This window comes from Physella acuta, unplaced genomic scaffold (assembly GCF_028476545.2).
Source record: "Physella acuta isolate Inbredline_101_S28 unplaced genomic scaffold, ASM2847654v3 ptg001441l, whole genome shotgun sequence".
In the NCBI taxonomy this organism is placed as follows: Eukaryota; Metazoa; Mollusca; class Gastropoda; family Physidae; genus Physella; species Physella acuta.
In genome coordinates, this window is record NW_026732956.1 from 578,844 (window position 1) to 603,040 (window position 24,197).

Here is a 24,197-nt window from a genome sequence, read left to right on the forward strand (position 1 = left end):
AAACATGGGGTGAGGATGGGTTAACTTTACAAGAAACATCTGGTGAGGATGGGTTAACTTTACAAGAAACATCTGGTGAGGATGGGTTAACTTCACAAGAAACATCTGGTGAGGATGGGTTAACTTTACAAGAAACATCTGGTGAGGATGGGTTAACTTTACAAGTAACATGGGGTGAGGATGGGCTCTTGATGGAAGATCTTCTACTGTGTTCAAAGCTCTTTCTTGTTCTTTTAATAATCTGTTGATGTGGGCCACACACTGTGGAGCTGAGTGAGCTTAAGTCACATTTCTCCAGAGAGTCGAGTGGGTTATGTTGACCTTTCTCCATAGAGTTAAATGAACGCTGATTAGTTTCCTCGCTGGAGTTGAGTGAGCTAAGGCTATATTCCTCATTAGAGTTGAATGAGCTAAGATCACTTTTCAATTCAGAGCTGAGTGAGCTGAAGTCATTTTTCTTTGTAGTTTTGAATGAGTTTAAGTCAAATTCATCTAGAGAACTGAGTGAGTCACTATGACTAAGATCACATTTCTCTATAGAGTTGAGTGAGCTAAAGCCATATTCAGCAGTAGAGTCAACTGAGCTAATGTCACTTTTCTTTTCAGGGATATGTGAGCTAAAGTCACTTTTCTCAATAGCTTTGAGTGAGATAAAGTCACATTCCTCCAGTGAGTTGAGTGAGTTAAAGTTAAGGTGAATCTCCTCTGTAGAGTTGGGTGAGCTTAAGTCACTTTTCTTTGTAGTTTTAAAAGAGTCACATTCCTCCAGATAACTGAGTGAGTCACTGTGATGTCTCTCTGGAGAGTTTAATGAGCTAAGATCATCTTTCTGTAGAGAGTTGAATGAGCTTAGATCACTTTTCTCTGGAGAGTTTAATGAGCTAAGATAACTTTTCTCTGTAGAGTTCAATGAGCTAAGATCACTTTTCTCTATAGAGTTCAATGAGCTAAGATCACTTTTCTCTATAGAGTTCAATGAGCTAAGATCACTTTTCTCTGTAGAGTTCAATGAGCTAAGATGACTGTTCTCTGTAGAGTTCAATGAGCTAAGACCACTTTTCTCCGAAGACTTGAATGAGCTAAGATCACTTTTCTCTGTACAGTTGAATAAGCAGACCTCACTTTTCTCTGTATAGCTTGTGCTAACGTAACTTCTCCCTATAAAAGAGTACGATCGACGCCTATTTTTCTGTTTGGGGACTTTATTTTTCTTCTCATCACTATTTTTTTCTTGCTTTAAGCAGTGAACCATCTGCATTAGGTCCTTACACTTGTGTGACCAGATGGACATTGTTACAGCACTAGAAGGTGAGCACTACATTGACTTGACATCAGCGTGGGCTGTGCTCAGCAATATCCAAACAACTTGAACTTAAATCACGAGGTAGTGTTGAATAACCCATACAAACGAAAATATTATGTAAAGTATGCCTACATCTTATGTGTTGAAAAACATTAAGGTGTTAAAAGCGATGTGGTCATGTGTTAAAAAACGATGTGTTTAATTATGTTTTAAAATTATGATGTTGTAGCCTTTGTGTGAAAGAGAGAAATGTTTATCTTTTAGAGTCCAGAGGCTTTTTAATTAGTCAGGTCAAAGGTCGTGTTTTCTAAAACAAATTGTCTAGATCTAGCAGTAGCACGTTCTTATGACATTCAACATGACTGGTCAAATGTTTTGTTTTGGATATTGTTTTATATTTCACTCATTTGACACGCCAAGACATTGCAGTCCACGTATTTAGAAAATATTCAATATTGTTCCGTGAAATTCATAATCTATCTGAAAACTTTTGAATGCACAGTTTATCCGCGAAAAAAAAAAGAATTATCCACGGAAATTTTGAACACGTTTGCCACTGAAATTTCTCAATGAGTCCAGACGAAAGTGGTATGAAATAGTCATGAATTCTACCAGAGAGATCTATAATCTATACTGTTAAATAACACGAAAAAAACCCGCCAAGAAGCCACAAGAATTGCATTTTTTAAAGCCTTCTCTAGCACAATCGTAAACACTGCTAAACAGAACTTCTGACGCAAATTTTAACCAGCGACCCGATATGCCCACTGAGCCAGTAAATCGCGAAAGATCATTAAACTCTCCTAAAGTCTTCGAACACATTACGATTACGGCAGCCACATAAAAGAAAACACCGGCTCAGCGGTTTTATCCGACATTTAGAACATGCGGGCCATACACTCAAAACACATCCCATCCACGTTTTAGCCAGTTACGTCACACGATGTGTGTAACTAGTAGCTCATATATATACTATAGGACCCTCTACCTCTTCCTACATAATAAATTAAACAAGGACTAACGACGACTGCACCGGACACTAACTACGGATACGTGAGGCGAGGTGAAACAAATGAATAGACCCTATGTTATTTAATATTTAAAATCACATTAACAAGCCCATTAGCATTAAGTTCTGACGCGGTAAAACACCTTCAGTCCGTTGGGGAACTCATGCAGAAAGGTTTTTTTTTTTAATTTAATAATGCTGACACTACATGATATGGAAGCAAGCCAACAGAAAAATACGGCTCGTTAGAGGCTATGGCGTGTCAAGATACGCAGCCGGTGCTTCAAGGGCTATTACACAAGCGGTCTGGGCTTTGAAGACCTACCCCCCCCCCCCCCCAACTGTTTGACACCATAGTGGTAAGCCTAATAATCGAACAATGGCGAAAGATTGTAATACTGTTATACAACAAAGGGGGTTAACTCTTGACATAAACAAGGGACGTTAACTCTTAACTTCCAAGAGCGAATGATTTGGCAGACTATAAAAGGCGCTAACGAGTGCGCGTAGTGGACTGTTGTCCTTTGCGACGAAACGTAACCTGAGCATGACGTCGCAGTTAGGAACAAAAAAGATTGTTTCGACTGTGTAGCATTGAGATTTGTTGTTCTTGATCGATATTCTAGTACAACGATTTATTAGCAGCTGGTTGTATTGAGATTCAGATAAGCAATGACCAGCCCCGCATGTCTCTCGCTGTGGGGGTAGAGAGGGGACACCCAGACAGACACTTCACAGAAAATTACCGGGGCGCGTTAATCAGATTTTTAAAAAAACAACGTCTGCGGGCTTTAATTTATTTAAAGCTATTGAAAATATTCAAAATATATGTAACGGGCCAACATTCAAGCATACGACCCCGCATGCGTTATGGCTTTTGGACAAAACTCATACTCGACCTCTCTGACGTCATAGATTGTGGCAAAAATAACAGACTCATTTACTCTGACGTCATGGCCTATGACCAAGAATGTGATTGTTGACCTCTCGGCCTAGTATTTTAATAACAATATACTATGTACAGTATGGGGGGTCTTTTTACGTCATCAAACAAATATATAGGCTAGATGGAGGAAGGGTGGTTAACGGCTGGCAAGGGGTCATCCATAAATGACGTCACGCTTTTTTTACGATTTTTTACCTCCCCCCTCCAGTCCGTCACAAAAAGCCAGACCCCCCCCCCTAAAATGACGTCACACCTTAGATTACAAGCCCCCCCCCCCCTCAAAATTGCTGTTAAATTTTTCTTAAATTACGTCATTTTTCCAAAATCTTGTCTTAACTCTGTCAACATAGAGTATTTTAATCAATTCCTATTACAATTTATTAAAACAGTTTTCTAAAACGCGAAATAACATTTCGCGGCTAAAATTCGTTTTCTAACATTGCTTTCTTATTATGCAAAAGTGGACACCATTTACCCCTCCCCCCCATCACACATTGTCACAAAATTACGGATCCCCCTCCCTTTTACGAGGGTGACATCATTTATAGACGACCCCCCAAGATGTCTAAATTTTAAAAAAAGAATGAAAGTAATGCATTAATCGTGGATTAAGGGTGGGTGTTGGAAATATACTAGGGTGAAATTTATGAAAGGGAAGTAAAATAATTAGATTATGATAGATCTATCTTATGATGGATCAAAGAACTGAAGAAATATATTTAAGGTGCACAAGGCCATTATTGAAAGAAAAAACTTAGAATTTAAACTACATATTTTCACACAAAAATGAACCCAATGTTCATAACTTGCAAGATGTGTTCTGTTGGGGCCATGGTTTAAGTTTAACACTTTTATTACTACCTCTCCTAAGTAACCAAGGTGCTACGGTGCCACATGTAAAGAGAGAAATATTAACAGCATAGAGTAGACTTTATTAGAAATTACAAAGCTAAAGGCAACCCACAGGGTGTACATTTGGTTTGGTGAGAACTAACTTTTAAATTAATTTTTTAAATTATTTGATCCATCTGTTTAAAATTAAAACATCTGTTTTTCTGCTTCACGTTTTTTGTAGCTGTAGCTCCAATTATGCATGCATTATATACAAAAAAGTAGTCCCCTGTTCCATGCAACACACGGGAAAAGGATGAAACAAAAACTCACAGGGTAAGTTGACATAGTTTGCCATAATTTCATAGTTAAAATTTAAAACTACTGTGCAGATACTTACCTGCAGGTATGCTTATTGCTGTAACAAGAAGCTACTCACATATTTTGCTCATTACCCATGTGAAAGCAAGGAAAGTATGCTTATTGCAGCAACAAGAAGCTACTCAAACATTGTGTTCATTACCCATGTGAAAGCAAGTAGACGTCATTTCATTAAAGCGAATAATGGATTTTTAAAAATTTAGGTGAGTAGACCCATATTATGAAAACATTTTTTCTACTTTAGTTCTGTGTATGGGGTATTTATTGGCCACACACCAGTAATGCTCTGTTCTTTTGTCATTTTCCAATTAAAATATATAAAATAAAATCTGTCAAAAAAAGCTGTGGGGCAAGTTGATATACTGGGTGGGGTTACACATTTCCTGATAATTAGCATACTTTTATTCAGAGACACAATAATGATGTACTTGTGTTGACTGATTTGGTTTAATCATCATTCAATCATGAAACTGTAGTTTAGTTAACAGTTTACAATTTTTTTATTTTCAATGAAACAATGTTTAAATGTTAATAAAACAAAATATAGTAAACAAAATTAATTAATAGCAGACTTTTTTGCAATATTTGCAATAAAGTGTAAAATAACTGTAACTTATGAATAACAAAGCATAAATTTAATCTTAAAATATTTGAAATTAATTTTAAAAGAATGGAATGCATTATTTTCCAAAACACTACGAATGTAAACTATCTTATAGCATCGGACTTAGTTGTATACATATATACAATAATGAACCTTGCATAGAGCAAGAATAATATTCATGGCTCTTATAATGAAAATATTAATAAAATAAATCTGTGTTTGGAGTTATATAAATTAAGTGGACTGACTGACATACTCTGTGTTACTAAATACTAAACACTGTAACATTTGAGTATGTTTGTGAGATCTATAAAGACTAATGCAATAAAATAGTCAATATTGAATTCTCACAAAAAGCCATTGATTAAAAAGTTTAAATAGTGGTAATTGCTGTATTCAAATTAATTTTAGAATATTTTGTCATAATTGCTATTTCTTAATCCTTATTAAAGGCTGGTGTTCCATATGCCAAGCTTGAAAATAAATGTCAATCCTCCCCTTTGTTCTGCAATACTAAATGATAAGGTCTACTTTTATTAGTTTTTAATGTTGTATTTTTTGTTGGTATTGCTACAACCCTGACCCTGGAATAGAACCAAACAGCATTAGGGGTGATAACTTATGTAATGTACCAGGCCTACTATAAAATGATCGTAATTAATAATATTTTTTTTTATAACCACCAGACCTATTTATTTCAGAAACAATTATAGCGACAATTAAGGAGACTAAATCTTGGAAAAACCACTGTGAGCTTAATAAAAACTTAACTTAAACTAAACTAGGTCCCAGAGCTGGATTCTAGGTCCAGTCTCTGAGTCTAGGTAATATCTACTAGGTAAATCATGTCACAACATGTTGAATTCATTTGTTGCCTACATTTGTCAATTTAGAAAATAAATTTGATATTTATTCATTATTATGTTTATAATAAACATATTTGTTAAATAAAAGTAGAAATATGTTTCAAAACAATTGAGCTTGGTACAAAAGAGTTTAAACAATTTCTGTTCATGTATGAAGTATGAAGGCACTGATTTTTTTTTTAATATTGAAAAAATCGAGAAATAAATAAATGAGTGTGTTGCATTATTTAACTGAATACTCAAGTATCTTAATATATCTAAGAAGTATTGCAACATGTATATGAATAAATTAACTTTACCAGTTAGATTTAAATCTGTTTTGTGCATTATAATACATGTACTTGATGTACGCTGATCATTTTGTTCTATATGAAAGAGCGTTCATTCTTTGGCGGCCATATTGTTTGTGCTAGATACAGAGAAATTAATAAATTAGAGTGATTTCCCTTACATTAGGCAACCCTTTGGTACTAGACCTTTCTTCTTCTTCTTCTTCTTCGTTCTTAATTGTGAATATGGTGGAGGATTCAGACAACAAGTCCAACTTCGTGGACAAACCGGACTGTGGTCTCCAGTTTGTCAGGTGCCCCATATAATTTTTCCCTGAGTGGGGTAGGCTGGGGCCAGTGTCTGACTCGTGCCTGGCTATACAAAGTACATTCCTGGAGTACGTGCTCCGTGTTTTCCGGGGCCTTGCCACAAGGGCACATTTCGCTACACCCAACCTTCAGTTTTCTGTGCATGTGTTGTTTTAGTCTGTTGTGGCCTGTTCTAAGTCGAAAGATTATGTATTGTTGTTTTCGTGTTAAATTATAATAGCCGTCGTCTTTATTGTAGTGAGGGTGTGTGACAGACCACATGTGCGTTTGTTTTTTATTATTCTTTTTATTTCTTTTGGGTGTAGCGAAATTTCCGGTTGTGGTTTCTTTCCCCCAATTTTTGCCAGCTGGTATGCCATCTCGTTACCCTGGATCTGGCAGTGGCCCGGGATCCACTGCAGCACAATTCTGCTGCAGGTATTTTTTAGCCTCTCTAGTGCTGTCATAAGTGTTTGAATATAGGAATCTGGATTTTTTAGGGATTGCAGGACTGATACTATACTTTACTCTACTATATTCGGATTCATATAGATCTATATAAAATTTGTTATCCCACAATACCCCAAAGTCTTTATTATTGATATTATAGATTTCCTAGTAAAATTTATAAAAACGAGCTTTAATATATGCGCTAAATAGAAGAAAGCAAAACAAAAATAATAATGCATTACTATTTAAATAACTATATATAATATATAAGCTGTAAAAAAAATTACCGAAAAAGGCTGGAAAACATAGTATTATAGCGATGAGTAAAACTAGCATCAAGACGTTTTGGTGGAGTAAGATCTAAGATACCTGTTCATTTTAACCTCTGGTACACTAAAAATTAAAACAAAACAGTAATTGGAATACCGAATACTGTTCGTGATATACGGTATCAAATTCGAAGTACCGTCTGCAATTGGCAATTTTTTTATGTTCTATTGAGATGCAAGCGACATGATGTGATGTTTCTTATGCAGTTTCTTCCAGGCATCTCTTTACAAGTGTCCGCCCCCCCCCAAAAAATTTCAAGAGCCCCCCCCCCCCCTCCTGAGAAAAAAGCCTGGAAGAAACACTGTTCTTATGGGGGTTATTAAAAATAAGTCAGCGCTGGCTGGAGTCAACATCAACGCGGAAAAGACCAAAATACGAACTTCTTATTCCACCAGCACTTAACAAGTCACTTTAAATGGGAAGAAAGGCAGTGTTGTGGAACAACAAGGCGGAACAGCAGTAGATGTCAAAACTAGGATCCGCTAACAAGTGACGCACAACTAAGGAGCATCTGGGCTTCCAGAGAGATGTCCTTGGCCACTAAGGGGAGCTTGTTCAACTCCTACGTGCAGTCAGGGCTGATGTATGGAGCACAGACTTGGAGACCTTTATCAACTGATGCCTTAGAAGAACACTCAGGGTCCGATGACCCGACACCATCAGCAACGCAAAACCCTGATAAAGTACCGGATAACTTTCTGCTGATGGAGAAATTGGGAAGAGAACATGAAGTTGGATAGGGCCCACCCTACGCAAAACAACAAGCATCATTACCAAACATGCATTTATATGGAACCTCACAATGGAAGCGCAAAAGAGGTTGAAATAGTCTAATAGTAACACAAGACGACGCGGCCAAGGGGCTGACATTCCAAATATGGTCTACATTTTTAGTTGTCTGCCCATACCCCAGCAGCGAGTGACGGGTAGTGATGATGACGACCTAATAATGATTTCTGAAATAGACCTCCTTATGTTTATATATATTATATATATATATATATATATATATATATATATATATATATATATATATATATATATATATGTAACTAGGGGAAGTTACCAGAGATATAAGAACGCAGTACAGCGCTGTCAACTTTGACACGACTGATGTAATAATGCAGGTGTTGGCTGATAACGATCAGAAAGCCAAGGCGTAGTATCTTGGGAAGCGATACGATAAGAACGCAATACGGTCTGTCAACTTTGATGTGACAGGATGCAGATGGCTTATTAAATCGGACTGTACGACAGAAGCGGCGTAATTAACATTCTGATGCAACGATTAGAATCGATTACGATTACGATTATGATAGAACCGAATACGATTACGAATACGAAGGGGATATATAGGAAGGCGACGGCTGAGCTCGCTGTCTCTCTCTCTCGATCAGTCAGTCAGTGTGGCAGTATCAAGTTGGTTATTGAACGGGTTAGCCGTATTGTGTTAAGAAGGACGATAGACATGTGCATTCAGTTATGTGAAGACTAGTGAGGACTGTTGGGGGTCAGTTGATTCAGACTATTATTGTGAAGCATTCCTTTTGATTCATTATATTATTGTGAAGCATTTCTTTGATTCATGTAATAAAAGGATCAATAGCGAACCTGCATCTTCGAGTATCTATACTGTGGTCGATGTTGTGTAGAATGAGTGGTTAGACTCGGTAACATTTGGCGTTGTCGAGCAGAACTCGTTAACATTTGGCACTACAGGCAAATAGTCTCGTTACATTTGGCGCTGCGAGCAGGGTATTACTGCGTAGCCACCCGTTAGGCAGAAACAAAATCCACGACCTCTGGGGACAGGAGATATGGCAAGTCGTGGAGATGCCTAAAGTAGCAGGTGGCCCCTTTAAGATAAGACCCATCGATCACACCAAACCGGATCGGTGGGCGAATATTGCTCAATTAAAGAAATATTGTCATAGTCAAGAAGAGCAGTTACACACAAGGAAACCCAAGACAATTAGGGAACCGGAAACTATAACGGAAATTCACATACCCATCCCGGAACCATGTCACCATCAACAGAACAACAGCGATACACAAGTGGAGGATAACGGCAACGAAGAGGATCCCGTTCCTCCCAGAAGCAGAGAGACAGTAGACCATCAGATAAGTGGTCCGCGGAGAAGTTTGAGAAACAGAAAGAATACGAAATTTTTTGTCAGCAACCATCAATTCTTTCATGGTCGCGCTGGTATGAGAACAGACTGTTCAAAAAGTCATACAAGTGAACTGGTGAAGGCACCAAACAAAAAAAGGTGGATGTGAATTCTAGAACTGTTTTGTGTCTGAGGAAGATGATGTAGACACATTTGATATGTGAAATAGGGATAACGGTCAATCTTATACGAATGTGACGACATTGACAGTGAGTGGAACAATTTTTTTTTTTTTTTTTACGGTGGTGCGATTGACTTTGAAGGACTGCACCTGCCAGGCGTTGTTTGTGGTTGATAACACACAAAAAAAGGCAGGGGTGGATGTAACTAGGGGAAGTTACCAGAGATATAAGAACGCAGTACAGCGCTGTCAACTTTGACACGACTGATGTAATAACGCAGGTGTTGGCTGATAACGATCAGAAAGCCAAGGCGTAGTATCTTGGGAAGCGATACGATAAGAACGCAATACGGTCTGTCAACTTTGATGTGACAGGATGCAGATGGCTTATTAAATCGGACTGTACGACAGAAGCGGCGTAATTAACATTCTGATGCAACGATTAGAATCGATTACGATTACGATTATGATAGAACCGAATACGATTACGAATACGAAGGGGATATATAGGAAGGCGACGGCTGAGCTCGCTGTCTCTCTCTCTCGATCAGTCAGTCAGTGTGGCAGTATCAAGTTGGTTATTGAACGGGTTAGCCGTATTGTGTTAAGAAGGACGATAGACATGTGCATTCAGTTATGTGAAGACTAGTGAGGACTGTTGGGGGTCAGTTGATTCAGACTATTATTGTGAAGCATTCCTTTTGATTCATTATATTATTGTGAAGCATTTCTTTGATTCATGTAATAAAAGGATCAATAGCGAACCTGCATCTTCGAGTATCTATACTGTGGTCGATGTTGTGTAGAATGAGTGGTTAGACTCGGTAACATTTGGCGTTGTCGAGCAGAACTCGTTAACATTTGGCACTACAGGCAAATAGTCTCGTTACATTTATATATATATATATATATATATGTTACCGAGTCTATTTGCTTGTAGTGCCAAATGTTACCGATTTCACTGCTGACAGAGCCAAATGTTACCGAGTGTATTTACTTGTGCTACCTTTTACCAGCACACAACATCGACCACAATATAGATACTCGGAAATGCAGGTTTACATTGATCTCTTTATTACATGAATCAATAGAAATGCTCCACATAACAATGCACCAATGTTCCACAAAAATACAATGAACCAACTGACCCCCACTGTCCTCACTAGTCCTAACATAACAGAATGCACGTGTCCATCGTTCCTATTCTCACGAATCACACACGTCTACACCGTTCAGTAACCAACTGGGTTCTGCCTCTCTCTACCAGTCGCCTTCCCATCATCCCCTCGTATACGTAATCATTACCATTTGTTGCATCAGAACTATTAACTGCGCAGCGGCCTGGTGTTCGTTATCAGTCCTGCAACTGTTGCATCAGACTGTAATACGTTCTTACAATAGTATGGTAACTACCCTAGTTACACATATATATATATATATATATATATATATATATATATATATATATATATATATATATATATATATATATATATATATTTATTTATTTATTTATTTATATTACTTGTGCTGAAGTAAGGAACGGGGGATAGGATGGGTCATCCCGGGTTGCACTGTATTCCGGAATAAATGTATAAATGGTACATTAAAAACGAAAATCCTCCCTTACAAATGTGTATTAACTAGCGGCGAAATTAATACTTCGCAGATGTGTAACTGGATGTATTATTTTTATCATTCAGACATCATGACATGCAGCATACTGTTGCCGACACCCTTACACACGTTAACAGCTAATTTCCTCAAAGAAACTCATTCTCGGTGCGCAACTCTATTTTCATATAGACAAATAAGCGTATTTCTTTACGGCTCTCAATGCGCACCTTCACAAATGGCATGACTCCATGTGGCAATTTTCTCTCTTAGATTTGCAGTGACGTCACATGTGTGCTGATTAAAATGTGACCAGCCTAGGTACAAATAGAGGCCATCTTCATTACAGCTAGGGGGGAATTGTAAGTAACGTATTGGTTGTTTACTTAATACGTATTTTTGTTTGACCGAAATCAAGTTTCAATTCAAAGGGCTCACCTTTAAACAAAAGTATTTCGATTCTAGATTAGTGACTCCATTGAGGGATTCAAAAGACGTAACTGAAAATGATGGGTGCGAATACTTCAATACATTATTCGTGAATGTTGTAGTACAATTCAAAGCTTTGTTTAGATTATGGGATATAAATGTGCACTTACAGCAGTGGCGTCATGCAGTGGTGACACCCAGTGCGGTATCTGTTGTCATCCCCCCTCCATCAATGACTACAATAAATGATCTAGGGCCTACGAAAAAAGCAATTTGGTGTCACCCCATCCCAGATGGTTTCACCGTGTGCCTGATGCATATAAATTGTAAAAAATGAGTTACTAAGCTCAACTGGGAAATGTAGCTTTCCTAATTAAAATTATCTATATATAGTTTTGGTGTCAGCCCCTTAGAATTAGAACTAGATGGTGTCACCCAGCGAGGACGTACCCACGCTTCCGCCTTACAGAAACAATTAAGAGGGTGAAGCCGACACCCTACACTTATTTACTTTACTTGATAGCACTTGTTGATTATTTATAATAATATTTACATAATTGACAAACAACGATGCTTTTACCCATAAACTTAGGCCATCTACCCAAAATGATAAGTTGGCTAAATAGACAGCGTTAAATCGTAATACTTTTGAGCAGTGGCGTAGCGAGGGGGGGGGTGCGGACCGCACCGGGTGACACTATTTAGGGGGTGACACCAAGGCAAAAAAATAGCATAATATATAGAGAGAAATGATAATTCCACTTAATTAAGTGATTAATTCGAGTGTTAAATAGTCTTTTAAGAGCAAATTTGACAAATCCTGACAAGGGTGGAGAGGGGTGCAAATCGAAAGTTGGATTGGGGGGGGGGTGCAAATCGAAAATTGTAAGGTTGATCCAGATAGCGTGCCAAATTGAAAATTTGTCCCCGGGCGCCTCTGGGAGGGGGACACCATTAAAGTGCCGCACCGGGTGAAACCCGACCTCGCTACGCCACTGCTTTTGAGTAGGGGCCTACATCCTGTCACTAGTAGAATTCTATACAAAATATTTACTTTTACCAGTGTTCGTCCGTCCGTCGTCCCCGTTCCCCCCCCCCCCCCCTCGGAGAAAAATCTTTGAATAACAGATAAATCATTGAATCGCTTTAAACATTTTTTAGTCTAAATCTAATCAAGATGACAGAACTATTGCAAGAAAGTTGAAGCTGACGTCTATATTCTAACAAGAGACGCTGAAAGTGAATTATCAGCTTGACATAGTTCATGTACAAACTGTTAGTAGAAGAAGAACAACAACAAGCACGGGTCAGAGGTGACAGTAAAGTGCCAAAGCAAACTATTGATTTAATTGATTTGTCCCAATCGATTTTAAAGACCTTGTCAATAAAAAATTCTGTTCGCCGATGTCATTAGGTTGCAGAGTTGTAGCCTAGCCATAGCCGCTCTGTCATTAACTTCATGTACGTTTTATAGACAAGATTGCACACAAAAAGTTTGCCCACTTGAATATACACATTTTTGTGTGTGTAAAAAACACGAATAAGTTAATGAGATAAATGTTGAGATTGTAAAATTATTTTTTTACTTAAGCCTCCCACCTTTTAACGTGTGTGCGTGTGAAATTTTTTTTTTCGGTAGTGAAAAAATACAGCATGCAATGTCATATTATTTCTTAACCACGACTCGTCACGAATCAGAAATCCGGGCCCGTATTATAGTTTTATATAGTGAGTGACATTTATTGACGACAATAAATAGCCCAGGGGTCGTGATTCTTTTTAAACGATTTCCATGTGGAAATAGAGAGGTGTGGTTGCGTCTCTGTGGTCCACACGGGTCCACAGGAATGATGTACCACTCCTCCCCCATCGTCACAAAAGGCAGACCCCCCCCCCCCCCTCAACACTAAATTTGCTATTTACAAGCGACTTTTTGTTTCCTGAAAGGCACACCGAGTCATCATTACGTAAAATCAAACCTTTTTACTACAATTTACATGAATATTTTTTTTTCAAACTTGAAATGCTATTTTAACTTGGGCCCACACCCCTCCTATGAGTAAAGTCAGAAATGTAGCATTGTTAGCATACTCTAAATCGGCCCACTTCATCTCCAGAGTTTCTTCCAGGCATCTTTTCGAATAAAATCTACCACACCCCCCCCCCCCCCCCGAACGAGATGGAATTTATATAGCAAACATATACTTTTACGAGTGTCCGCCCCCCCCCCCCCCGGAAAATGTTGACAGTTACCCCCCCCCCCCGAAAATATCAAGTGCCCCCCCCCCCCCCCACAGAAAAAAGTCTGGAAGAAACACTGTTCATCTCGCAAGAAGTTTAGTAGTTTGGGTTGTTGCATTTGCTACGAACAGAGCTTTGTCCTACGTTATCTGTGAAAACAGTCACGTAAAACACTAGAAATGGGGGGGGGGGGGGGGGAGCGAGAAGGGTAGGCTCTGTATAATTATTAACAGAAAAGTTAGAGAATGGGAATAATTTCTTTTTCCGACATCCGTATCTTATGCATAGAGACATGTGTTTCTGATAGGGCACTATTATCGTCGAAATATTGTGAGAATTTTATTCATAACCACCAATTTCCCTTCCACCGTACAGTGTGTCACTCCTATTAATATATTTCTTAAAAATGTTTTGTAAACATTATTTAACCAATGGCCCATGAAGGTCAAGGTCTTAGTCATCTGAGATGAGAATGCGCAAATTGATTTGGCGATATGCATAGTGTAGGTGGTGCAGTATCGAAATAGATCTAATTGTTCTTTTCATGTGGTGTTTTTTCTCGCTTTCTATTTTGGATTCAAGTTTATTATTTAACAGTATTTCGTTAACATGTTAAAATAAATGACTAGCCTCCATCTAGATCTAAATCTAGATCTAGATAGTTACTAGGCCTATTGCTCTATTTTCAACACTTCAACCAGTTATTGATCTCCTTATATAAAGAGCGCTAACGCCCGGATGTTTGTAAACAACAAAATAAAATAGCGTTCTAAAAATAGCACAGATTAGTACACTAACTAGTCAGTGTTTATTACAACTGAAATATTTCGGAATAAAGTAATCATAGACTTCATTCACTTTATTATTGTTACGTTACCCATATCTACAGTTGTTGTAACACATGTTGTTAGATTGTATCAGTGTTGATCTAGATCTAGATTCTCGAGATCTAGACTAGTGACTGGTCCAGATCTGGAAATCAGAAAGAAATATTTTTTTATTTACTCAACTTTACTAGATTCTTGATCTAGATCTAGAACTCTAGTTTAAAATTAATTTAATAATTTTGCACATTGAGTGACACTGTTTTGTACAAAACAAAATGTACAAGAAGGATTCTGATTCAGCTGTAAAATCGAGACTAGTATATTACTAGAAGTAAAGTAAAGATCTAGTACTTACTGTACTAGATTCCAGATCTAATCTAGAACTTGAAGACTTAAGAATTAAGATCTAATTCTAGATCTAGTAAGCCTAGTTATAGTTTAGTTAATAGTTATTATTAATTAATATTATTATAGTCTTACTTACTTAGATTAGTAGTTACTAGTTAGTTAGTTAGTTAGGGTATTCTATTGTTTTAGGTACGTAAAATCGCCAGCGGCTAGTAATGTACGAAAAAGTTACCTCATTGTCAAAGCTTTAAAATTAATAGTATAGGCCTAGATATATATTGTGATATATTTGTGTCAAATATTATAGATAAATGAATAATAAACCTAAATCAATGGCAAAATATATCAATATAGGCAAGAAATTAACTTTAAACAGCAGTGTTTGCGAGCAGGATTTGCTATATAAAAAGCGGCCATCTGTAGTTAGAGTGGCTTCCCCTGAATCTCGCGCTATAATTTTATTAAAAAACAACTTCAACAAGATGGCTGCTATAGTAAATGTGCGATGTTGCATCTGTTTTTGTATTTTTTAAAACATAAATTATAGTATTACTATTAGTCACTAATTAGTAATTAATACTAATTAACTCTAGTAGTCTAGATCAGCAGAAATAGTAGATTTCTAGAGATCTATCATCAGATATCAAGGATTCTAAAATTCTGAAACCAAAACAGAGTAAGACTGAGTAACACAAACACTGACTGAGAGAGTGAGACAACCCTGCTAGTAGTAGCAGACTAGTAGGGATGTCTAACTAATGGATGGAGGTTCGATTACTGTACTGTACTCCGGCGTGTACTGTGACTGTAGAATAATAATGCAGGTTCAGTGTAAAAGTCACTCACACCATAGAAGTATTAGTATTATTCGTAACCTCAGGTGGAACTGTCTCAGCTCAGACAGAGTTTGTATGTAGTACTGTGAGTATGTAACTTGCATTTTTTAGTCATTTAAAGAATATACTAATCATCATCTTTTCCCGTTCGTGCCCAAGACGCTTGGGGCAGATGAAGTTTTTAGTATAGTACATCAATTTAAATTACTGGATGAGTCATGGTAAAATGCGAGACGCAATACTTGAAATGGCAAGGGGGTAAAATGCCAGAAGAAAATGTGAAATACACTTGCAAAATTATGGGTAAAACTTTTTGTTTTTTACCAGATGTGCGAGAAGAAAAGTTTTCAACTAGACAATTAGGGCCTATAGATCAATCACAAGTGTTTGTTGTTTCTTTTTAAAATCTAGGTATAGATTTTTTATTTTGAGAAATATACCCATTTTAAATGTAATTACTCATATTATCGCTCGCTGGCCTGCGGGAGAAAATTCCTGACTAGGTCTAGGGGTCGCTGTGATCACATTGGTTTAGAAATAAGTAGGCCTATAGTATACAATGATATCATGAACAATTGCTAAGATGATGAGTGATGTCACATTAATTTTCCCCCAAACCAAGTAATAAAAAAAAACCGGGTTTATAGTGAGTTCACACAAGCTTGTAGGCCTTCTACCATGCAGGAGAGATTAGCATTAAAGAAACTGGGCTCGGGAGATGTAGCCTACATTTCTTTTATAGATTGGCAACATTATCATTAAGCTTTCTTTTTGTGAAAATATTAAATTTTTAATGTGGAGGCCTAATTGAAAAATTTCAGGCCAATATGAAATAAAATAACATTTAAATGAACATTAGAAGAGAAAAATTTTAAAAAGTAGGTGTACATTTTTAAATACAGAAACATATTTTAAATGCAGTGTTTCAAGCTGTTTCGAACTAGAATTCAGGTGGTATTCAAAGCTGGCACAATATTAATAAGTTGTTCACTCATCGATAAATTTCATGTGGTAAAAATTGGAGCTTCATAATCATATTCATAGGACTTAAAATAAATCTACGTTTGGGCTGGTGTGGTTACATTATTATATTCATTATAACAATATTAAAGTCTTCATGAAAGTTCATTAAATCATTGGTCTATTGGAATTCAGGTACGGTCAATTTACCCCCACCAAGCCTACCAATTGGGTTGGGTAAACTGTGAGACGAAAGTATCATGTGACAGGCAGTTTCGCATTTTTCTGCCTCACCGTTTTGTGTCTTACATTTAGCAAGACCTCACTATGACATGTGAACTGATAGTGGTCAAGGTTATGCCCAGCTGCCTGAGTTTCCCTATTGTCAGTCAATTACTAATCAGAGCTGGGTTAACACGGGGACGTCATACTGACTCCGACCTATGATTCAAACTAGAGACTTTTGGGTTAGCAGTTGTAAGCTTTATTATATGACCAAGCAAAGTGTAATATTAGTATATTAATAGCACTATTATATTATTAGTAATACTACTGCAAAGATTGTTTTGAACATGTATTTGGTTGTTTTATTATTACAGTTTTTAAAATACTAATACAATACTAATTATTATATTGGCCTGCTAATAATTCTAGTTGAAGGATCTTCATTAATAAAAATGCACAAGTTGTAGAATTAAAATCTGTGGTTAGTAGCTACTATTATCCCAGTGCCTAATATAGCAGGTCTGTATACATTTAGTATAACAAAGGGTGGATTTTCTATTTCTTTTTTTTAATTATTTTGTTTGCAAACCTAAACAGGAAAAATATATTGTCAGCATAATACAGTATATATTATCATGCATTTATTTCTGCTGGTATTTCTGTATGAATCATGGGCAATGTGCCAAGTGCTCTTTCTTAAAGTTAAAATGTTTTAAAGATGATTTCTATTAAAAGTTATCTTGAAAAGCTAATTTCTTTTGCACATTTTTAGGGTTTCTTTTTTTCTATATGTTGACTATACAATTTGTTATTAAAAATAGCTTTACATTAAATTATTCTTTTTTTTTTTAAATTTGTCAATTTCTACTTCAAGATAACTCTGCCTACCATCATCTAGATATAAATTACTTAAATAAAAAACAAACAAAAAAATATTGAGAGCAAACTAAAACTTGTCAGTGGCTGGTGAATCAATAGGCTTTAAAATCAGGTAGGTGGAATTTTTCTATACTAAAATTTTATATGTTAAATATAACATCTAAATTCTTACCTATACAACACACATTCAACTTACATACCACCTGTACTATTTAATGGCTGTGCTTATGTTTAATTATTAAAAATAAAAAAGCAACAGCTCAGCATGTAATTAAATTAAGGTATTTATAAGTATAAATTTGTTGGTCAGTAGTAGACCATTGCGTACAATTAAGAAAACAAGAGGTTATGAACTGTGTGGCCATAGTATTCATTAGATGCACAGAAAATAATTATTTAAAAATTACAGCGACTTTTACAACACATCTTTTGCTTTAGGCTAAATGTTTCTGGACTATAGCATTTACCTAATTGATAACAAAAGAATAAGTTGGAATCAGGCACATTTGATCAGAAGACTGACTTATCACTGAATTGTATATCCCATAGTTAGTAGGCTACAGACATAAAATCCAAGCAGCTTTCATCTGTGAATGATGCTAGCAATGCTATACTTTTGAAAATTAATAGTGATCAGTCTTTTTAAAACAGCAAATAAGGTCATGATGTTTTTGTTAATGACACATTTGTTTCTTTTAGATTATCCAAAAACTGCAGTATCTAAACATAAAAAAACAACTGGATCCAAATTGTCATTGAAAAAGGAACTAATCAACACAACTAGTTTGTGTTTAAAGGTAATAATCGTATTAAAACTAAATAGCATTTAAGAATAAAAATAAGTATAATTTTATTTTTTAATTGAATTTATACACAGCCTGTGTTTTAAAAATGTAAATGTAGAATTTCTTATCAACTATTGTGATAGAGAAAGCTAAAAGAGTTGTCTGTCTGTGCTGTGTTTACAAACACAGCTGTTTATATCAATATCCAGCCATCTGTTTCTGCCTGGCTGTACTGATAAGATTTTCTAAGTCACACATTGCATTGCGCAGTTGTTTTCATCATATACACAAGGTCAATAAGATCATACATTAAAGTAAAAACTAATTAACATTCTTTTATAATATTGTAAGTTAGTTTGTTTTGTATTTTTAAAAATGTAGGACTCTTTCATTTAAGAATTCATTTTGACAAAACTATTGATCTTTGACATAAATTTGATCTTTTTTTTATAAATGATCATAATAACTTTAAAACCTTGGCCTTGATTAGTTTATATGACTTTATCACTATATTTAAGTACTTTAAAAACTTAAACAAGAATAATAACTCCTCCAGAATTTATTCAGGTCTGTTTGACCTGTTAGTTCACTCAACATTTTAAACTATGACTATGGCAATTGCTGTGAAAGCTTAAAGAAAATGACATTTTATGCTTCTCTAAATGAAAATCTAGTGCGTTGGGGTTATGTTTAAATTGTCTTCAATTAAAAATGTTGTACAGTTTGTATTGTGAATTGTGTCATTGTAACAGATATTTCTATTTTAAATGAATTAGTTGTTTTTTTAAAAATAAAAATGTCTGTTTTTAAAGTGTGCAGTTGGATGCAACAATCATGGGGTATATGTATGTTGAGAAACATTCAGATACTTATCTTCGTCTTCTTAGAGAACCCAGTTTTCTCTCCAAAGCTGTGTTTGTAGGTAAGACTCCATTTTGTATCTTATATGTAATGTATCCGTTTTAAAGATTAATCTTTTGCTTGGTCTTATAAAGGATGATTCTTCGTTTCAGGATTCTTTGTTGGTATCATTGGCATTTTCCTCTTTGGGTCTGGTAAGTATTTTTGAAAATTTCTACAATGTTACTAAAAATTTCAAAATGTAGTACACAAGTTACTTTTGAAAATAATTTTAAAACATTTTTCACTCTGCTTTAAATTTTTCCAAACCAGAGTCACTTATCTTCAAAGTGCTTATAGGGTTGTGTGCAGTTTGTCTAAGCTACTGTATTGTTGATAACTATGAGGTTTGTGTTAATTTAATCTAACATGCTTACTTTCAAATATAAACTAATTTAATACTTTTTATTGCAACTTTAAAAAATTTAATGTTTCATATTTAGATTATAAAAATAATTTCTAATGTTCTGTTCTAGATTTGTGAGTTTGATAAAACTGAAGCTGAGGTTAGAATGACTCGCCTACACTGGTGTCATTATATGCTGATCAAACTTTTCTATTTGGAAACTCCACCCTATGGTAAGTATCGTGAAAACACAAAATATCTTCTACTTACATATTAAACAGAAGAAGTTGTTTTTTTTAAACTTTAAATTAAGTTTTAAAAAAACAGGAAGGTTTTTTTTTTTTAAATCTTTAAATTAAGTTTTTAAAAAAACAGGAAGGTTTTTTTTTTTTAAATTTAGTTTTTACTTTCAGTGAAAGCAAGGTTGGAGGATGTAAGAGATGTTCGTGTAGAGGAACAAGGGGGCCCTAGTGGAGGCAAAGCTTACCAAGTCATTCTCTCCCTTGAAACTGGAATACAGCTTGGCGTTACAGAAGTTTTTACAACGGATGATATCAGGTCAGATTTTTTCTTAGCATTGGGCTGAGATTAAACTATTGAAAGCATAGAGATCACTGCCCTGAAGCAGTAAACCATAATATAATCCCCCTGTAAATTAGCCATAAATGTTGCATTTTAAATTATCACTCTTGTTGTGGGTAGGTTAGTTTGTCATAATTTAAGTAAAACTGGGCTGTGCTAGTATTGGCTTATGAGTTCCTGTGACCAGCAATTGTTTAATCAGTGTTTCTTCCAGACTTTTTTCTGCTTGGGGGGGGGGGGGGGACGACACCGTTAAAAGTATATATTTTCTATATAAATTTCATTTCGTTCAGGGGCAGTAGAGTTTCTTTGGGGGGGGGGGGCGTGGCTCTGCCCCCTCCCCCGAAGAGATGCCTGGAAGAAACTCTGTGTTTAATGAACAACTGACAACAATATTTTAAAAAGACTAATAACAATTACTAATATACCTTTTTTTAAGTGATATCTACGCACATTAAGAATTAAATGTTGAATATTTAAATATTTATTGAACAATTTAATTTGCTCCAAAAGTTTTTAAAAAAAAATTTCTTTGCACTTTTATTTTGTCACCCTTTTGCTGTCCACTTATAAAAAGTTATATGCTCATAATCTAGAATGATTATGTTATTTTTATGTACATTGGATATTTGGGTGAGTTGCAAAAAGTTTCAGATTCAATCTCAGACTTATCCAATGCAAATACATTGATCTACCAAGCTCTTATGGAAATCTGATTTAAGTAAGAGTTAATAAAGGTATTACAGTTTAGTGTGCTTTCATTTGCCCTATACACCTACATATGTAAATGTGATTATCTTAAATAACCCCACTCTGTATTATCACTTTTCTATCAAAAATTTCTCTATGTGATTGGACAAAATGTTTAAGGAAGTTTTGTATTGATTAATTCACAGCGAGCATGAAAAGATTGCAAACCTTATTCGTTCTTTTATTGGTGATCTGCCACCTCTTCCCGTGGATGATGAAGCTGATGACGAGGACGAGGAAGAGGTGACATCTTCTGAAGATGATTTCGAACAGATATCAGAAGCTGATTTGATGGGGATAGAGAATGATGGGGAAGAAATGAAGGCTGCAGGGGATGGAGCAACTAATGTTTGTCCTGAAGAAAAAGATCCAGAATCAGAAGTAAACAAAGAAGAACCCAATGAATTGTCAAGTTGAGGGGCTGCTATAGATAGAAATATGTTTACGTTAGATGGTGGTAAACTGATTTATTTTCTTCTAAAATGAAGCATCATTTTCAAAGGTGGTAAATCTGGCAAGTTCCAGTTACATTTATTGTATTGGAGATGACCAGACAAAATAGGCGTACAGTTTTGTTTGTGGCAATGAAGATTTTCTACCAGTTTAATGCTATCTAATTTTAATAATGCACCCAGAAAATTACCTGTAAAATTTATTAGCCTTATGGTATAATTTTTGTATAGTGATTTTGTTATTAAATTTTGTGGCCCTGGTGTAGAGTGTATTTTTTTTAAAAACTGTTTATTTACTCATTGTTTTATTAAATACATTTTAAAATTGACAGTTCCTATTTTCAAATTGAAATTAATTACATTAGGTAATGCTATTAATGTGTGTTTGATTGTAACCATCTAGGTTAGTTACTATCCTGTGACACTGGTTGAATTTAATTTTCTTTTCAACTTGGCCAGTTAGTATCTCAATAAAACCTGGACAGTTTGGATCTCACAAAGTCCTTTAGAAACACAATTTTTAAAAATATGCCTAGTATAAATATATTTAGTAGATTCTAGATTATTTTTTTGCTGTTTTAAGCACAATTTTTTGGTACTTCATAATCACTTGTACTTGTGTGTCTTTAAATATTCCATGATATTCTAGAAAACATTGAAAAAGAATTATTGGTGTTTTTCTTTGGTACTTTTATCAGGATCATCTCATATTATTCTGATTTTTAAAAATCTAAAAACAAAATTTAGAAATACTAATTCTGAATGTAAATTTATTTTCCTAATGGTAACCATATTTTCACCATTGCTCTCAATAAAATTTTATTCTACCATCAATATGGAAAACAATATTGAAGATTGTGCCATATACCATGAAAAGAAAGAACAATTATTCAAATTCATGGTTTTAATACACACAAATCAAGCTGTAATAAATGATTAGATGGTCACACAATATTTCCTAAGCCTGTACCAAGGCAAGTTGCAAGATTTTGTGGACTAATTTTGTAACAAATAATAAATAAAGCAATCCCAATATCTTAATATATGATCTGACTTTTATTTTGCATTTGTTTTGTTGTTTATTGTTTTCATTGATTCTAAATATTGCTGAATTTCTTTCAGATTATTTGAAATTAATGTGTATGATTGTCTTTGAAGAAAAAGATATTGAATTAGCTGTAAGAAATATTATATAATAGCACTAGAAAGGAACTTTACAGATAGTTTTATTACTAAATGGAAATTTCAAAAATTCTAAATCATGATATTTTTATTAACTGAGGTTCAAATCAGCTCTAGAAGCAAGTATATTTTTGAAAATATTTAAGAGTTTGTATTTTTTTTTGTTGACAATTTGACATTGACTTTTGAGTGTTGCTAGTCGTTTGTGTCATACTGTTGATATGCTATCATTCAGTGGTTTAAATTATTTTTACTTTTAATGCCTGATTCATTTCTTCTCTACACACATTTTAAGATTACAACTAACAGAGCATTTTGTTGTGTAGGGCTTTAAGGCTATTAAAGTAAATTTTTAAGTACGTACTTAATTAAGCTGTGAATTTTTTTTTTTTTTAAAGAGAATGTTTTCACCTATGTCCTGTTGTAGATTTAGCTCTTTGTTTAATTAAATATTTTACTCTCTTTTTGACAAAGGTTTTGGGGTGTCACCTTTTTTTTAAAAATTATTTTTGCAAAGGGAAGTAGTTTTTACCATTTTTAAATGCTTTTTAATCTCATATGGTGTAGTCTTTCACTAAATTAACATTATTAAATTTAGTCTAATCAGAATTCTTTTTAGTTCAATATTATGATCTGAGTTCAGCATGTTTTTTCCAAAAGTCAAATTGTTCACACATACAGTTAATTTTCATCACTTATAAAAATTCAAAGTTTGGATTATAGTTAAATAAAAACAACTGCCATTACTTGAAAATGAATTACCTTTCTTTAATTATTTGCAAGCCTGCATCAAATAAAAATACACTAGCAATAGCATTAAGATGGCAGCCCATTTACTTTAAGAAATACCGTTATTACAATTGTTAAACAATAAAATGTTGTTACAAATTAAGATTATTTCCAAAAATCAATATTGTATACTGATTGCAATCTTTTTTATTTTGTTAAGAAACCTGATTTTTACACTTTTTACAGCTATAAAGATTTTCTCAAACCTGCGGTTCAGTATTTGTTTTGTGTAAATAAATTTAACAACAATTTAGGAAACAAACAAAAATTTGAAAATTCTGACCTTTACAGTCAAACCTCAATTTTTTTTAAAATTAATTATTGTGATGAAATTCTTTTTCAATTTCATTCATTTGTACATTTTTATATCATAATAAAAGTTGATTCACTTTCGTTATCTTGAGTTTCTATTCTTCTAAACTAAAAATTTTATCCACAGAATATTACTGCTAATTTTTATAA

The 24,197-nt window shown here is 34.8% G+C and overlaps 2 protein-coding genes across 5 annotated transcripts in view; one reads left to right on the top strand and one right to left on the bottom strand.

Moving 5' to 3' along the window:
• Positions 1-15,099, bottom strand: part of LOC131927863 (centrosomal protein of 112 kDa) — a 35,371-nt gene extending 20,272 nt beyond the window's left edge. Inside the window, exon 1 of the mRNA XM_059283736.1 lies at positions 14,752-15,099. The gene's annotated coding sequence lies outside the window, so the exon portion shown is untranslated. The remainder of the gene's footprint in view (positions 1-14,751) is intronic.
• Positions 11,432-24,127, top strand: LOC131927864 (uncharacterized). 4 transcript variants are annotated; one of them, XM_059283737.1, is made up of 9 exons: positions 11,432-11,566; positions 17,945-18,061; positions 18,649-18,746; positions 19,547-19,656; positions 19,748-19,789; positions 19,908-19,981; positions 20,111-20,213; positions 20,394-20,538; positions 21,459-24,127. In XM_059283737.1, exons 4-9 carry the CDS (start codon positions 19,569-19,571, stop codon positions 21,727-21,729), a joined length of 723 nt encoding a protein of 240 aa, XP_059139720.1. In that variant the 5' UTR covers positions 11,432-11,566; positions 17,945-18,061; positions 18,649-18,746; positions 19,547-19,568; the 3' UTR covers positions 21,730-24,127. The 4 variants fall into 4 exon arrangements, with proteins under 4 accessions (XP_059139720.1, XP_059139723.1, XP_059139721.1 ...); XM_059283740.1 differs by lacking the exon at positions 11,432-11,566 and adding an exon at positions 14,315-14,377; XM_059283738.1 differs by lacking the exon at positions 11,432-11,566 and adding an exon at positions 14,403-14,711.
• The last annotated feature ends 70 nt before the right edge of the window (positions 24,128-24,197 follow it).